Source organism: Bos grunniens, chromosome 1 (genome assembly GCF_055505025.1).
Source record: "Bos grunniens cultivar Pamir isolate PY7600 chromosome 1, Bosgru_T2T1.0, whole genome shotgun sequence".
NCBI classification, from domain to species: Eukaryota; Metazoa; Chordata; class Mammalia; order Artiodactyla; family Bovidae; genus Bos; species Bos grunniens.
The window spans coordinates 47,641,031-47,659,884 of NC_141165.1; the positions used below are offsets into that span (position 1 = coordinate 47,641,031).

The 18,854-nt window shown below is 38.7% G+C and overlaps 1 protein-coding gene across 14 annotated transcripts in view; it reads right to left on the bottom strand.

Annotated features, from left to right (window-relative positions):
* The window catches only part of LOC147379398 (uncharacterized), a 281,421-nt gene that overhangs the window by 118,931 nt on the left and 143,636 nt on the right, over positions 1–18,854 (bottom strand). For 2 of the 14 annotated variants that reach the window (XR_015160757.1, XM_086391965.1), the window contains exon 1: positions 5,576–5,674. The exons of the other annotated variants lie outside the window; for them this stretch is intronic. Coding sequence is in view for 1 of the 2 variants with exons in the window: in XM_086391965.1 (XP_086248091.1) it covers positions 5,576–5,597 (22 nt within the window). In the remaining variant the exon portion in view is untranslated. Of the gene's footprint in view, positions 1–5,575; positions 5,675–18,854 lie in introns of those variants that run through there. 14 annotated transcript variants of the gene reach the window in all.

Sequence of the window (18,854 nt, forward strand, 5' to 3'; positions counted from 1 at the left end):
ATTAAGAGAAAAACAGTATTTGGACTTGAGTCTCATTTTACAGTGCTCCTTGGTGTGGCCTACCATCCTCTGGCCCTGAACTTTGCTGTCATTTCTTGGTATAAACTGGCAATGCAACAACCACGTTTTGATACAGAGTGACAAAGGCTATTAAGCAGCTTGGGCTAATACTTTGAAAATAAGTGAAAAGCTGTAAATTACTATCTTTCAAAAATACTCTCATTTATTGAGTGCATACTATGTGACAGGCACAGATACTTTACTTGTCTATTAACTTTAAGTTTTTAAGCAATATTAACTTGTTTAATCTTTACAATAGCACTATTAAATAAATCAGTGAACTAACTTGGACTGGAATGGGTGGATTTAACTCAGAAGACCATTATATCTACTACTGTGGGCAGAAATCCCTTAGAAGAAATGGAGTAGCCATCAAAGTCAACAAAACAGTCTGAAATGCAGTACTTGGATGCAATCTCAAAAATGACAGAATGATCTCTGTTCGTTTCCAAGGCAAACCATTCAATATCACAGTAATCCAAGTCCATGCCCCAATCAGTAACACTGAAGAAGCTGAAGTTAAACAGTTCTATGAAGACCTACAAGACCTTCTAGAACTAACACCCAAAAAAGATGTCTTTTTCATTATAGGGGACTGGAATGCAAAAGTACGAAGTCAAGAAACACCTGGAATAACAGACAAATTTGGCCTTGGAGTACAGAATGAAGCAGGGCAAAGGCTAATAGAGGTCTGCCAAGAGAATGCACTGGTCATAGCAAACAACAACACAATAGAAGAGTCAACACATGGACATCACCAGATGGTTGACATGGAAAACAGGTTGATTATATTCTTTGCAGCCAAAGATGGAGAACCTCTATACAGTCAGCAAAAACAAGACTCGGAGCTGACTTGTGGCTCAGATCATGAATTCCTATGCAGAGTTTCAAAGAATAGCAAGGAGAGATAAGAAAGCCTTCCTCAGTGATCAATGCAAAGAAATAGAGGAAAACAATTGAATGGGAAAGACTAGAGATCTCTTCAAGAAAATTAGAGATACCAAGGGAACATTTCATGCAAAGATGGGCTCAATAAAGGACAGAAATGGTAGGGACCTAACAGAAGCAGAAGATATTAAGAAGAAGTGGCAAGAACACACAAAAGAACTATACAAAAGAGATCTTCACGCCCCAGATAATCACAATGGTGTGATCACTCACCTAGAGCCAGACATCTGGAAATGTGAAGTCAAGTGGTCCTTAGGAAGCATCACTACGAACAAAGCTAGTGGAGGTGATGGAATTCCAATTGAGCTATTTCAAATCCTGAAATATGATGCTGTGAAAGTGCTGTGCTCAATATGCCAGCAAAGTTGGAAAACTCAGCAGTGGCCACAGGACTGGAAAAGGTCAGTTTTCATTCCAATCCCAAAGAAAGGCAATGCCAAAGAATGCTCCAACTACCACACAATTGCACTCATCTCACACGCTAGTAAAGTACTGCTCAAAATTCTCCAAGCCAGGCTTTAGCAATACATGAACCATGAACTTCCAGATGTTCAAGCTGGTTTTAGAAAAGGTAGAGGAACCAGAGATCAAATTGTCAATATCTGCTGGATCATCAAATAAGCAAGAGAGTTCCAGAAACACATCTATTTCTGCTTTATTGACTATGCCAAAGCCTTTGACTGTGTGGATCACAACAAACTGTGGAAAGTTCTGAAAGAGATGGGAATACCAGATCACCTGATCTGCTTATTGAGAAACCTGTATGCAGGTCAGGAAGCAACAGTTAGAACTGGACATGGAACAGACTGGTTCCAAATAGGAAAAGGAGAAGGTCAAGGCTGTATATTGTCACCCTGCTTATTTAACTTATATGCAGAGTACATTATAAGAAACACTGGGCTGGAAGAAGCACAAGCTGGACTCAAGATTGCCAGGAGAAATATCAATAACCTCAGATATGCAGATGACACCACCCTTATGGCAGAAAGTGAAGAAGAACTAAAGAGCCTCTTGATGAAAGTGAAAGAGGAGAGTGAAAAAGTTGGCTTAAAACTCAACATTCAGAAAACTAAGATCATGGAATCTGGTCCCATCACTTCATGGCAAATAGATGGGGAAACAGTGGAAATAGTGGCTGACTTTATTTTTCTGGGCTCCAAAATCACTGCAGATGGTGATTGCAGCCATGATTGCAGGGTTCCAAAAATCACTGTTGATGGTGCCTGCAGCCATGAAAATCTTTTATTTTCATGCTTACTCCTTGGAAGGAAAGGTATGACCAACTTAGACAGCATATTAAAAAGCAGAGACATTACTTTGTCAACAAAGGTCCATCTAGTCAAGGCTATGGTTTTTCCATTGGTCATGTATGGATGTGAGAGTTGGACTATAAACAAAGCTGAGCTCTGAAGAATTGATGCTTTTGAACTGTTGTGTTGGAGAAGACTCTTGAGAGTCTCTCGGACTGCAAGGCAATCCAAACAGTCCATCCTAAAGGAGATCAGTCCTGGGTGTTCATTGGTAGGACTGATGTTGAAGCTGAAATCGCAATACTTTGGCCACCTGATGCAAAGAGCTGACTCATTTGAAAAGACCCTGCTGCTGGGAAAGATTGAAGGCAGGAGGAGAAGGGGACGACAGAGGATAAGATGGTTAGATGGCATCACAGACTCAATGGGCATGGGTTTGGGTGGACTCCAGGAGTTGGTGATGGACAGGGAGGCCTGGTGTGCTGCAGTTCATGGGGTTGCAAAGAGTTGGACCTGACTGAGTGACTGAACTGAACTGAATTAAATAGTTACAATTACTCATTCCATTTAATGCATGTAAGAACTGAGGAACAGAGACTGAGTAACTTGCTATGGAGGTGACTTCTAAGATGGCTCCTACTGGTGTTCACACTCTGTGTCATTGCTTTCCTTTGGAAGGCTTGACCTAATGACTCACTTCAAATAGAATACAGAGAAAAAAAGTAGTGGGATGTCACATTCATGGCTAGATTAGAAAAGCCTGTGACATTTGACTTACTAACAGATTCATTCTGCTGCCTTTGATGGCTGCTCTGTTGGAAATGCCCATAGGACAAGGAACTGAGAGCAGTCTCCAGCCAATAGCCAGCAAGTAATGTAGGCTTTCAATCCAACAGTTCTCAAGGAACAGAGTCTTGCCAAAAAACCACCTGAGTGAGCTTGGAAGTGGATCCCTCCCCAGTGGAGCTTCAGATGAGATCCCAGACGTTGGGCCAATGCCTTGACTGTAGTCTTTGAGAGACTATGAAGCAGACAACACAACTAAGATGTTCCTCAATTCCTGATCCACCAAAACTATGAGATAATATATGTTGTTTTGAGTCACTCATTTTAGGGTAGTTTGTTATGAAGCAAAAGATAACAAACACACTTTTCCAAGATTACATAACTGGTATAGCTTCTTGGGAGTAGAACCCAAGAAGCTGGGCTCCTAAATCTATGCTTTTAACCACTGTTACTATCTCTCAAAAGGTACCCCACATTCCTCACTGATATCATTGTCACCATCACCACCATCAACATTACTATCATCATCACCACCGTGACCATCATCATCATCATCACTACTACTTCATGGCAAATACTAACAAAGTGCTTTATGTAAATAATTTAATGTATTCCTCAAAATGACTCTGTGGTATATATATCTGAAAAAATACAAACACTGATTTGAAAAGATACATGCACCCCAATAGCAGCATTATCTAAAATTGCCAAGACATGGGAACAACCTAAGTGTCCATGGATGGGTGAATGGATAAGGAAGATGTAACGTGTGTACACGCATGTGCATATATATGTATATATATAATGGAATACTGCTAAGCCATAAAGAAGAACAACATTTTATCATATAGATGGACTTCGAGGATATTAAGTAAAATAAGTCACAGAAAGATAAATATTATATGAAATAACTCATACATAGAGTCTAAAAAAAATACAACAAACTTGTGAATAACATAAAAGAAGCAGACTCATAGATGTAGAGAATGAACTCGTGGTTATCAGTGGGAAGTGGGGAGGAGCTACATAAGGGTGGGGAAGTGGGAGGCACCAACTACTACGTGAAGATAGGCTCAAGGACGTATTGTACAACCTGGAGAATACAGCCAATGTTTTGTAATAAATGTAAATGAAAAGTCATTTTAAAGGATGTATAAAAATTTAAAAAGTTTTAAATGACCCTGTGGTTCAAACTTTATAATTAACAAAAAAGTGAACCTCAGGTAATATAAGCAGTTCATCTAGGATCACATAGAAAATTGAAAACTTGGCCCAGCTGAGTCCAAAACCAATGCTTTTCACTCTAAACTTTGCTGCTTTTCTGTAACAAAGAACTGTATCTAACCAGTTAATGATGCCCTGATAAATAATTTTTTTTGCAACATTGGAAAAAATGGATAACAGTTTTTAGTAAATCATTGATAACAAACTCTAATTGCAGCAGATTTTTCTAACTTTACCATAGTTAACAATTCCATAAAAATTTTTGGATGAGGGATGTATAGAGTGCCATGGTAAACTGGAAGCAAAAGAGAACAAAGCATGTATTGATGTCCATGAGCGTATCAGTGGTATAATACCATTTCCTTCAAAAATAAAAGTCATAAAACCTAAATCTAATATAATAACTTGCATTGCATACAAAATCTTGACTGATTCTTTGTAGTGCATTAGATGAGAAAGCTCACTTGTCACAACATTATGGTCTGACCATCTTAGCCTAATTTTCAGCTTAAACCTCTTACACAGACACCATCTATGAAACTCAAGTCTGATTATATCATACCAAGACATGCAATCAGAGACCTAGATTTCTGTTTCTAGATTGAACACATTGCTTACCAAAACACACAAAAAAATTTGAAGGAGAATAGAGGAACGAGGGAGGAAAGGAGGGATGGGAGTATAAAGAATGAAGGAAGGAAAAAGGGAAGAGAGGAAGAGAGAAAGAAGAAAAGATTTCACCCTTCAGTCTTGCAATGAACCCTTAAATTCACTGAAATATTCTATCATACTTAAGTCACATAGTATCCTGACACATTTTATAACAAAGTTCCCCTGCAAATTAAACAGAAAGAAACCAGAAATGGGAAACAAGACATGAAGTATTCTACCATAAACTACACCCTCTGCTCTTTTCTGCATCCAGTTCACATGGCCTTAAGATCCCTTCCAATTTTTCTCTCAAAGTTTTGAGTTTCTGAACTATAATTTTAAAAGTACCATACGTACTTTTTAAGGGCAACTAAGAACTCTGTTAAGTCTGACGTGCTTCTGCTGGGGGAAGCAATGGAATAATTAACTGCAGTGGATTATAATGATCCCAGTTACGTTCTTCACAAAATTTGCAGGGTTACCTAGGAAGACATGGCATGCACAAGACCACCTAGATAATGGAGGAACCAATAAGCATCATTTAAAACAGTCCTGAGTTCACAGTGTAGATGGCTATTATTGGCACGGTCCCATCTACTGTCACTCATTAACCATCAGTTTGGGGATTGCTTCTATTTCTGTGTTAAGTCTCTGACCTGCTTTTTGGTAGGCCAGCATCACTGCTCCAGTCTGGACAGAGTCCTTCAGACTTCAGCTGTCGGCCTTCATCTCCCAAGCTCACACCCTCTTGTCCCTAATTGCATTAGAGTGAGGGAAAAGGAAAATGACCTCAGTGGTATTTATTTGGCTCAGCGGGATGAAGACTTGGCTGGAAGAGGAAGTAGTGGACCTGCTGCTCTTAATTCCAAGGGGAAGCCTTGAAAGCTGCCAGGAAGCCTGCCACTCTCTTACTGCTTAGGTATCAATAAGCAATTGAGAAGGTTAAAGTGCAACTTTGCCACGTTTTAGTGTGTGATTATTCTTTTCATTTTCTTTATAATTTTCCCACAGCTGATTGTTGAAAACAATGTGCCTAGCGCTGTGTAACATTAGAGAATGTAAATATTAGTGCTGACTACTTCTTGTTTCCAATCCCTCTCAAAACCTCAGGGCTGTTAAATCCCTAAATGTCTCTCTCCTCCCAAGCATCCCTTGCTCATTCTCCACAAAGTGCCTTTTATGCCTTTTAGTTACAAACACTATTAAGTGGCATCTTTTAAAACTTATTTGGATGGAAAGTTTTATAAAATAGACTATGACCTTTGACCCAAGGATGCCCTAGGGACTGTTAAGGTGTGTAGAACTGTCTGCCCCTTCACTAAATGGTCCCAGACGGCTATACTTTTCCAGTTCTTATGTCTGTTTTCTATTATTTTCTGCCTTCTCTCTGCTGTCAACTCATTGTGCCTACTTCATTTCCCACGGATTCTGACCCACAAAATGTGTCTCCTAAAAACCAATTTTTATTTTTGGGAATCAGGAATAGCTAGCATCTTTGCCATCCCCGTTCATTTTCTGACCCAAGAGTTTAAAGTTCACACAGTGAGATTCTTTAATAAATATTCCATGGGACTGAAGAAACACGGTAGTTTAAGATACAAAAGATAGTCACTCTAGGATTAAAAACAATATATTTATAATGATGGTCACCATCTACATTTAGCATTTTATTTCAAAAATTGATTTTTTTTTTTTTAAACTCAGAGTTCTGAAAACAGCTGGATTCATTGGAGGTAGTTTTTCCTGTAGTCACATCTACCCAACTTTATTGAATTTCCTTTCCTTAATGAATCATGAGGGTTGAGTTAAATGTTAAATATTGGTGTTTATATAAGGAACATGCTTGTTTGCTTTTTCTTCAATTAAGGAAAAGCTGGTTGACCTTTGTGCCACTGAGTCTTGTGGTTGTTAACTACATGACTTTCCCATTTAACAATCCTTTCTGGTAAGACCCACCACACCATCTCATACACACAGTTGGCTATCCACTAGGTGGCATCACAAAAGAACCTATGCCCCAGAAACTAGAAACTGAAAACTGGAAAAGTAGGAAACGTCTTATCAAGAGGCCGAGGGGGTGCTTTTGACCGCACAAATGTACACATTAGGAACCTGGGGATGATGAAAGGTTACTTCAAACACTCAGGGTTGGAAGGCAACTCAGAATAATCTAAGCAACCCAGCTGCACATAGAACCATCTGGAAGGTCTGTTTTTATCCCTTTTGCCCTTCTTCACCCACTCCCCAACCCTCATCTCTGTGACAAAACCCCATTTTTCTCTGTATCTATAAGCTTGGAGTTTTTTTTTGATTCCACATATGAAAAAGATCATATGGTATTTGTCTGTCTGACTCATTGCACTTAGTATAATGCTCCCAAGTTTCATCCATGTTGTCACAAACAGTGAAAGTTCATTCTTTACATTGCCGAATAATATTCCATTGACTTTCTTTACTCATTCATCCACCAATGGTCACTTAGGCTGTTTCCATATCTTGGCTATTATAAATAGTGCTGCAAGGAACATGAGAGTAAATGTCTCTTTTCATGTTAATGTTTTCATTTTCTTCAGAGAAATACTCAGAGTAGAATTGCTGGATAATATGGTAGTTCTATTTTTAATTTTTTGAGGAAACTTTGTACTGTTTTTCATAGTTATTGCTCCAATTTACATTCTCATTAGCAGTGCACAAGGGTTTCCTTTTCTCCACATCACTGGCAACACTTCTTATCTTTTTGATAATAGTCATTCTGACAGGTATGAGTTGATATCTCATTGTGGTTTTGACTTGCATCTTTCTGATGCCGAATGATATTGAACATCTTTTCATACATCTGCGAGTTATTTATATGTCTTCTTTGGGAAAATGTCTATTCAGATCTTCTGTCCATTTTTAAATTGGATTGCTTTTGCTTGTTTTGTGTCTTTTTGCTGTTTAGTTGTATGAGTTCTTCATATATTTTGGATATTAACCTCTTGTCAGATATATAATTTGCACATGTTTTCTCCCACCCATCCCCAAAGCAGATTTCTTTGTATTTTGTTGATAGTTTTCTTTGCTGTGCAGAAGCTTTATAGTTTGATGTAATCTTATTCATTTTTACTCTTGTTGCTTTTTCTTTTGGTGTCAGATTCAAAAAATCATCACCAAGATTTATGCCAAGGAGCTTACCACCTATGTTTTCTCCTAGTATTTTATGGTTTCTAGTCTCATATTCAAGTCTTTAATCCATTTTGAGTTGATTTTTGTGTATGATATAAGCTAGTGGTCCAGTTTCATTCCTTTGTATGTGATTATTCAGTTTCCAAGCACAATTTACTGAATGAGCTATACCTTCCTCATTGTATATTCTTGGCTTTGTCATAAATTTATTGACTGTATATTTCGGATTTGTTTCTGGGCTCTCTATTTTGTTCCACTGATCTATGTGTCTGTTTTTATTGTTTTAATTATTATAGTTTTGTAATAGAATTTGAAATTAGATTGTATGATGCTTCCAGCTTTGTTATTCTTTCTCAAGAGTGCTTTGGCCATCTGGAATCTTTTATGATTCTAAACAAATTTTAGGATTATTTGTTCCATTTCTGTGAATAATGTCATTAGAATTTTGATGAGGATTGAATTTAAATTGTAGATTGCTTTGTATTGTAGGCTCATTTTAATAATATTAATTCCTTAAATTCAAGAGCGTGGAATATCTTTCCACTTATTCATGTCTTCTACAATTTCTTTCCTTAAAGTCTTGAAGTTTTGAGTATGCAGGTCTTTCACCTTCTTAGTTACATCTATTCCTTGGTACGTTTGTTCTTTTTGATGTAGTTGTAAATTAGATGGTTTTCTTAATTTCTTTTTCTGATAGTTTGTTATTAATGTATAGAAATGCAAAGGATTTTTTGTGTGTTCAGTAATGTCTGTAACATTACTGAATTTGTCTATAAGTCTAATAGTTTTTTGATGGAGATATTAGGGCTTTCTTTATATAGTCTCATGTCATCTGCAAATAGTGACAGTTTTACTTCTTCCTTTCCAGTTTGGATACCTTTTAATTCTTCTTCTGGCCTGATTGTTCTGGGTAGGACTTCCAATACTATCTTGAATAATAGTGGTGAGATGAGAATCCTTGTCTTGTTTCTGACTTTTAAAAGAAAAGTTGAGATTTTTGCTATTGAGTATAACATTACCTGTGTGCTTGTCATACGTGGCCTTTATTATGCTGAGGTACATTCACTCTATACTCACTTTGTTGAGAGGTATTTTTCCTTAATCACAAAAAGATGTTGAATTTTGTTGAATGCTTTTTCTGCATCTATTGAGAGGATCATATTATTTGTGTCCATTTTTTTTTAATGTGGTATATCACATTGACTGACTTGCAGCTTTGAACTAGGCTTGCATCCCTGGAATAAATACCATTTGATCGTGATGTTTGATGCTTTTAATGCATTGTTGAATTCAGTTTGCTAGTGTCTTATTGAGGATTTTTGCATCTGTGTTTATCAGGGATATTAGTCTATAATTCACTTTTGTTGTGGCATCCTTGTCCGGTTTTAATATCAGGATAATGCTGGCCTCATAAAGTGAATCTTAAAGAGTTCTCCCCTTTTCTCTTCTTTTTTTTAGAGTTTAAGAAATAATTAAATTAATTCTTATATTTGAATGTTTGGTAAAATTTGCCAGTAAAGCCTTCTGGTCCTGGACTTCTGTTTGTTGGGAGATTTTTCATTACTGATTCAATCTTCTTACTAGTAATCAGTCTGTCCAGATTTTTTATTCTTCATGGTTCAATATGATTCAGTTGTATGTTTCTAAGAATTTATCAATTTCCTCTAGGTCGTTCAATTTTTTGGCATATAATTGTTCATAGTAGACTCTTGTGATCCTTTGTATTTCTGTGGTATCACTTATTATATCTCCTTTTTAATTCCTGACTTCATTTATTTGAATTCCTTTTTTTCTTGGTAAGTCTAGCTAAAAGTTTTTCAACTTTGTGTATCTTTTCAAAGAATCATCTGTTACTTTCATTGGTCTTTTCGATTGTCTTTTTAGTCTTTATTTTATTTATTTCTCCTCTAATTTTAGGCTGTGTTTATTCCTCTTTTTCTTGTTTCTGGAGGTTATTTGAGACTTTTCTTATTTCATAAGGTAGACACTTATCACTATGAATTTTCCTTTTAGAACCCTTTTGCCGCAACCAATAAATCTGGGGGTATTTCCATTTTCACTTGTCTCATAGTATTTTTTAATTCTCTTTTTATTTCTTCTTTGGCCCATTGGTTCTTCAGTAGCATGTTGTTTAAATTTCACATGACTTACAAAGTCCTTCATGATCCAACCTATGCTCACCTCTTTAGCAATCTCTCTGACCTCTCCCTTTGTGTACTTGATACTGGTGCTGTTCAAAGTGAGGTCCACAGGCTGGCAGCATCAGCGTTATCTGGGAGCTTATTAGAAATGCAGGATCTCAGATCCCACCTAGACTTTTAGAATCAGAATCTGCATTTTAATGCATTTATGTGCACATATGGTTTGAGAAGCACTACTCTGCAACATATTAGCTCTGTTCTAACTTTTGACCCTTCAAAAATATTATTTCTTCTTCCTGAAATATTCTTCCTAGTCTCACACCTCAATGTCTTCCTTGAACATATTTGGGTGGCCATATAGATGTCATTTCCTAGAGAAAGCCTCCTGCAATGTCTCATGACCAAGTTAAGTAACTCCTCAAATATACTTTTCTTATAACTTATACATAATTCCATAATCAAGTTTGTGTAATTAGTTTCTAAAGAAGCATCTTCTTTACTGTTATGTCCTCAGTTTCTTAAACATAGTAGAGTCTCAATAAGCATCTGCTGAATTAATGTTAAATAAATAATATGTGTGCTTCCCTGGTGTCTCAGTTGTTTAAAAAAAAAAAAAAACCCGCCTGCAATGCAGGAGACCTGGGTTCAATTCCTGGGTCAGGAAGATCCCCTGGAGAAGGACATGGCAACCCACTCCAGTATTCTTTCTTAGGAAATCCTATGGACAGAGGAGCCTGGAAGCCTGTTGCAAGAGTCAGACATGACTTAGCAACTAAATCACCAATACCACACAAATAGTAGGTACTCATTAAACATAAGTTCCAAATCTCTCACCAAAATCCAAATGTGCTATGGTCCTAGCCTCCCTGACATAGTGAGACTAAAGGCTCTCTTATAAGAGAAAATGAGATTAGGCTACTGTTATTTGTTTTTCATAAGCTATTGCTGGACCCTAGATGAGTATGTTTCAACTCTTGAGATTTCCTTGGACTGCAAGGAGATCCAACCAGTCCATTCTAAAGGAGATCAGCCCTGGGATTTCTTTGGAGGGAATGATGCTGAAGCTGAAACTCCAGTACTTTGGCCACCTCATGCGAAGAGTTGACTCATTGGAAAAGACTGATGCTGGGAGGGATTGGGGCAGGAGGAGAAGGGGACAACAGAGGATGAGATGGCTGGATGGCATCACTGACTCGATGGACGTGAGTCTGAGTGAACTCTGGGAGTTGGTGATGGACAGGGAGGCCTGGCGTGCTGCGATTCATGGGGTCGCAAAGAATCGGACACAACTGAGTGACTGAACTGAACTGAACTGAACTGAGTGATCATCTGTTCCCTTTCTCGACGTTCAAACTCCAAGTCTGGATGAGCTTACAGATTCAGACATTAAAACATAAAGTGGCCATGGAATTCATGGGATTCAGTCTCTGAGTCCATAGTTGAGAAACCTAAGAGCCAGAGGTTAGCTTTCACAGGGAAGTTATCGCTGTTGTTTTTTCCTAAGTCATGTCTGACACTTTGTGACCCCATGGACTGTAGCCCACCAGGCTCCTCAGTCCATAGGATTCTCCATGCACAAATACTGGAGTGGGTTGACATTTCCTTCTCCAAGGATCAAACCTGCATCTCCTGCATTGGCAGGCAGATTCTTTACCGCTGAGGCACCAGGGAGGCCCTCACAGGCAAGAATAGAGAAGTAGAACACGTTTTCACTCAAGTCCACAAGTCCTCCTCCTTTTGAGAAGACATATGTATTTTTTTATTCTTAGTCTCTTCGTAGCCCTGTTGCCACTCACAGTTCCTCCAACCTACTCAAGAGTCTCTCTGTTCCCTAAAACATATTTAGTCCAACTCTGCTGCTGCTGCTAAGTCGCTTCAGTCGTGTCCGACTCTGTGCGACCCCGTAGACGGCAGCCCACCAGGCTCCCCCGTCCCTGGGATTCTCCAGGCAAAAACACTGGAGTGGGTTGCCATTTCCTTCTCCAGTGCATGAAAGTGAAAAGGGAAAGTGAAGTCACTCAGTCATGTCCGACTCTTAGCGACCCCATGGACCACGGCCTACCAGGCTCCTCTGTATATGGGATTTTCCAGGCAAGAGTACTGGAGTGGGGTGCCATTGCCTTCTCCGTGTCCACCTATAGATATTTTAATTCATTATTAGCACTCAAAATGATCTCCTCATAGTTTATTACATACTTTGCCTTCAAATACCTTATACTAAAGTGAGATCTAATCATACCTGCTGGGTAATAAGTTTCATAAAGGGGAGGATGTAAGTTAAAAAAAAAATTAACGAACACTAACATTAAATTTTCTTCCCATGTCAGAGGTTTGTGTTTTCTTTCTTACACTCCTCACTCTGGACATGGTTTAAGGACTTATTTTTGTCATCTCTGACATTTTTACAATCATCTTCTATATATTTACTGTTCAATAAGGTAGCCACCAGCCACATTTGGCTATTAAACCCTTGAAACATGGAAAGTGCAAACTGAGATATGCTGTAAGTCTAAAATACACCCTCAATTTTGAGAATTTGATGAAGAAAAGAATGCAAATATCTGGTTAGTAATTTTTTATATTAGTAACATGTTGAAATGATCATATGTTTGACATGTTGGGTTAAATAAAATGTTATTAAAGTTAATCATTCTCTTTTGAATTTTTTAATGTGCTTACTACAAAATTTTAAATTGTAAATGGGATTCACATTGCATTTCCATTGAACAGTGTTATTCTAGGCTTTAGTTGTCAAGAATGTCCTCTCAGTTTTATATTCTTTCAAAAAAGCTTTCCTTGGTAATATATCCTTCCAAGTTTTGTGAAAATTCTACTGAATAGGATTCAGTTAGGAGCTTCCACTGTTGCCACACTCACTTCCCTCCTCACTTAATTTTTCACTAGCATCCTTTGCTTGGGGTTTGTTGGAAATTCATTTTGAAATGCACCCCCTTCCTCAATTTCTCAAGTCATTTTCCCTTGACTTGATAATGAAATATCGTTTCCAAGAGTCACACAATAATGCAAATAATATTGATCATTTGCTGAGGTATTACTATGTGCCAGGCACTGTGATAAGGTACTTTACATATCTTGTCTCAGTATTTATAACAACTAAATAAGGTATCTGTTATGATGTCCATCATACAGATAAGAAAATTGATGCTCAATGAGGTTATGGCAAAGACTGTCTAACTCTTCCACAACACCTTTCTCCTTCCTTCTCGGCTCATAGCAATGCTCTCTTTCCCAATTGTGACAACCAAAAGTGTCCTCAGATATTGCCAAGTGTTCCCTACAAGGCAAAATTGCTCTCCCTCCTGCTGTTGAGAACCACTGGTGTAGAACTAGAAATTATTATTTCCTTTGAATTCAGGGGATGGAACTTTTGGCAGCTTGTGGCAAGGTTTTTCCACTACACTCTTTAGGCAAATGAGACTTCTTGCATATATCCAACAGTTTGCAATCTGCCCTCTTTGTCCCAGTGCCAGCTCAGTCTCTATCTAGTGTCCACTAATTTTTGCTGGCTGATGAGCCCATATAAATAATCCCTCAACAGACTCATACCACTGTTGTTTTCTGTTTTCCAAAACACTCTCTGGGGATATTGCTAGTCCAAAAGTCATAATTGTAAATGATTTTCCTGCCATGTATGCAGGCATCTCTATCTCAGTGGCAAGAACCCGTCCAGAGATCTTTCAGTTTACAAAAGCCCTAGATTTCTGATGATAAGTAGAGGAAAAAGTCAAGAGACACCTTTATTAAAAAAAAAAAAATCCTCTCAACAGGCATAGATGGAAATCTATTCATTGTATTTAGCTCAAGACTTAATCACCCAATCCTTTTATTTACCCACTTCCTCAAAAACTAGGTGGTTACAAAAGAAAAATAATTCAGTGCTCACTCAAATGACTTGGAAACCAGCTAGAATCTATTTCTCAGTCTTTTACATAATAATTACTGTTTGGGAATGCATAGTACCTGGGTCTATTTCCCATAATGCATTACTTTTTTCTACTCTCAGTTGAGTCTTGGAGCCCAGCCACATGACCCATGAACAGATCTCTTGTTCAAGTCCCTTGCCTAAGAATCATATCACTATGAACCTTCATTGGTAAGTAGAGCACTCTTTTCACTGACAACACAATATCACAATCTGGTTAACATTGCTCTAAGCTCCACAAGGCAAGAATCATTGTGTGTATGTGTATGTTCATGTGGGTATGCATATATGTGTAAGTGTATTAAAATACTGACTTTTTAATAGTAAGTTTGGAGTTATATCTCCTTTGTTTTTTTTTTTTTTTTTTGATTCCTGAGATATTCAGTGTAGACAAAGAAGAATCATTTTCTTTCCTCCACTCCCTTTAAAATCAGGTACAGTTTGGAAAAAAAAAAAAGATTTTTAGACCATTTATTTTCCAATAATAAGGACAAATAGAGAAAGGTCTCCTGCTGCTTTATGTAGAATTATTTTAAGGCTGTTAAGTTAGTCTATCTAACTTTAATCAGGTGCAGACAAGAGCTTGCTGATCTGTACATTCTGAAATTTCACTGCTTCTACACAAACTCACTGGCTAAAAACAAGGAAGCCTGACACTTGGAGGGCCGTGCTGTTTGACAAACCAGATTAATAATGAATGAACCCATCTTGTATAATCAGGAAGGGGAGAAATGCTACAAATTAGAAATAAGCATGTTCTTCATTACAGGTGGTGGCAGGATCCTGCTTAGGGTATCACTGATGCTCAGATTAGCTGTGGGGCACACAATCCACTTGCTGCCTCTCGCTCTTCCTTACTTTCCTCTTGAGAGTCTCCTTCTCCAGGGATTTGCAAAATGAGAAATCCTCAAAATTCAAACTTGGGAGATGCATTTGCACCACATGAGAATGACAACTGAGTATTCATCTATGGTGTATGGTTATTGTAAATAGGTTACGTTTCCTTCTCAAATTAAGTTAAAGTTCTCATATTTCCTATACAAATCAGAACAAAATTATGCCAAGATGGGGATTTTTGCAAGATTTCTGGTATTCTCAAGAGATGCTTATTCTGAATATCATGTACTTTCAGAGAAAATGAGCTGGAATCTCAGAATCAGGGGAAACTTGCTGGTGTTTTGTATGGTTGGAGTTTGTTTTGTTTTAATATGTGCTATAAAGGACTAGCCCAGGAATTAATGTTAGAGTTGTGTGTGTGTGTGTGTATGTGTGTGTGCGCACACACCAAAATCAAAACAGGTACAGAAATGAAACAGAATGAAAGATCTCAGGAAAGGTACCAGAGAAAGCCAGTCAGCATCACATCATTGACCAAACATGAAAATGCCTTGCAAAGAGTGGACAGCTTATACATGTCAGCACCACAATGTCTCATAAAATATCACTGATTCAAGAATGGTCCTGGGGGCGAAAATAAACTGACAACCTGCCTAGATCTCCAGTGCAGGATGGGTGTGAGGGAAAGAATTCCACTAATTTGTATCTCTAACCCTTTTACCTGTCATGATTTCATAAGCATCATTTTGGTTCTCCTACGCCACGAAGTTTCCTTTGCTGAGGTGAGAGTAAATTGAGGTCAGTCTTGGTGGCCTGGAAGTCCATAGCCTTTAAATCAATGGAGACAAAAAGTATGGAAGTTCCATGCCTGCTTTTTGAGAAAGGTCTATGCTGGGTCAAGTTAAGGACCAATTGGTATAACTAATGTGATAGTTCCAGGTCACAATAAAACATGCTGACTAACAGTTAGACACTGTTCAGACGTAAACAAAGCAGCCCCTTATTTGTCCACATTTTGCCATCTAATATGTAGATAAGAGTATCATTTTGGGTCTGGAGACCTTGAAAAAGGCCAGTCAAAATCAGGACACATCTACAACAGCTGATAGATTAGGAATCAGAGGGTTTGAGGGATGGAAGATTTCAAGAAAGAAAGAGATCATATATATGACAGCAGTGAAGTTTTACAAGAACAAAAAGTGGTCACCCTAGTTAGGGTAGCTGAACTGTGGTTGATATATGCTGCAGGGATAAGGGCAGGTCTATGGAGAAGCCCCAAGTCACACTGACCTACATTCATTCATGTGACCCATCCTTCCCATGTTTCTTGCACAGCCCTCAGAAGTAGCTACCACTGAGCTATGTTTTCAAAAAGAAACACTTGTGGTAAGTAGAATACTGCAAGGTGTTCATGCCCATAATTCCCAGAACCTGTGACTAGGTTATATTACATGGAAAAGAGGAATTAAGTTTGCAGATGGAATTAAGGATTCAGCTGAACTTGAGATAGAGAGGTTATTTCAGATTCTCCATGGGACCCCATGTAATCATGTGAGTCCTTTTAAGTGGAAACGAGGCAGAAGAGAAAGAACCAGAAAGATGGTAGAGACTTGACAAGCCATTGCTGGCTTGGAGGTGGAAGAGGGCCATGAGCCAAAGAATGATGGCAGCCTCCAGAAGCTGGAGAAGAAAACAAAACTGATTTTCCCCAGAGCCTCCTGCCAGCACCTTGATTCTAACCCCGTGGACCCATTTCACACTTCTGAGCTCTGGAACTATAAGTCAATACATTTGTGTTGTTTTAACCCTCTAAATTTATAGTAATTTGTTACAGCAGCAATAAAAAAACAAATAAATTACCCCTCCAAAAATGACTTTGTAACATATTCTGAAATATGTTTGGAACTTGTGTTAGAGGGAATGATGCAAGCAAAATGGGCCTCATGACAAAACTTCAAATGGGTTGGGGGCAGGGGGAAGCGAGGAAGAGTGTGCATGATGTTTGTTACTGGCTTTTGTTCCCAATCTAGGCCCCTGGGGAGGAGTTCTTGGGGGGCCTACAAAGAAATAATTGAAATAATTGTTTTCAATAAAACCACCATAAAGCTGCAGGCACAAAGAAGTGTTGCTTTGGATCACTGCTAGCAGAGTGTAACACAGGAGGGCACAATGACTGCCTACTTTGTGCTCCAGCCATGGAGGGAACTGCAAACAGCTGTGGAGCCTCAAGAATGCTGCAGTGACTTGGGCCATGGTGCCCAGGGTTTGTGGGTGGATAGGGGAAAGAGCCCTGAGGAGGAAATGGCAACCCACTCCAGGATTCTTGACTGGGGAGAATCCCATAGACAGGCGAGCCTGGTGGGCTACAGTCCATGGGGTCACAAAGAGTCAGACATGCCTTCACAATTGAGCACACAGGCAGAGGGCAGAGCCCAGAAGAAAGGATCATTTGCATGGTTGATAGAACAGGAGACCTTATAAGGAACACTAATGCAGAAGAACACGAGTCAGCAGTGCCCATCAGATGCCCTGTTATTAATCATGAATAGTGCTGAGCCTTCCTGGAAGTCATCAGACAGAATTTCATTGGTGGTCCTCCAAGAATAGGTGACAGGCAAGGTTGTCATTCCTCAACAGACCCTCTTCTAACCCTAGGCTAGGGTGGCCAGTGGTCTCAAAGTTTATCTTGCTACTGCTGCTTCTGCTGCTAAGTCACTTCAGTCATGTCCGACTCTGTGTGACCCCATAGATGGCAGCCCACCAGGCTCCTCTGTCCCTGGGATTCTCCAGGCAAGAATACTGGAGTGGGTAAAGTTTATCTTACAGTACCCCAAATGTGTATATACTATTTATATGCAAACATGTATAAATAATAGGGAGAATTTATTGATAGTGTTGAAATGTGGCAAAATTTTCCTGGGAACTTTGTGACTGGGACTTCTAAAAATTTTCTATGTGGTATCTACTGGATTTAAGCCTAAGGCAAGGGAGCTGTGAGGCAAATATTCAAAATTGTTTTGTTTCCAACTGTTGGCAGAGAATATTTCATTGACTGTGCCATCACTCATGTGGTATCAGCCCAACAGAAACTCATATTAGCAAATAAAAGACATAAACATTCTTAGAACCTACATCCTAGAGAATTCAGAAGTTTAACATCAAAAGAGGATGTGTTCTTATTTTTGTCTGAGAGTAGTTTCCAATAAAAGGAGATTAAAATGTGTTTCTAAGAAGAATAACCTCAAAGTTTCCTCTAGCTTTACAAACTCCATACAAAAAAAGCACCTGGAGGGAGGGGTTTTGCCCAGCCTGCACCCAGGAGGAGCCCCATGCATGCCTCTTTCCAAGTTCCATGTGCGTGTCATTCTGCTACAAGGCACTAAGAGGCTGAAGCTTATCTCCTTCAAAGTGCTTTCTCAGCTGATATGGCCAGTGTTGCTGATGATTTTTCCTCTAGTCCTACATATACAAATTGACTGTTCTCTTTGTTAGAAGCTTCTCTGGATTCATTCCTGGAGATCTCCTGCCCTCTCTATTTGGTTTGCCATATGTGTTAAGTAAAACCCCTGCTATTTTACTTTGATGAGATTCAAGTGTTCCTCCCATGCAGGAAAGGAAAGCCTCTTGTATGACAAGATGAATGGGAAAGAGCAGAGACTGGTCACATGTAATCGGAGCTCACACAAACCCCAAGCAAAATGAGGCTGGAAATATCCCTTTTAACTGACCCAAAGTCAAATTCAGTGATAGGTTCAGGGCAGCTGAAAATCCCAAATCATAAACCAAGGTTCTTCTCAATGCACTCTTCCACCAGCATGAACCTAAATATAAGTAGTTTTTTAGAGTGTA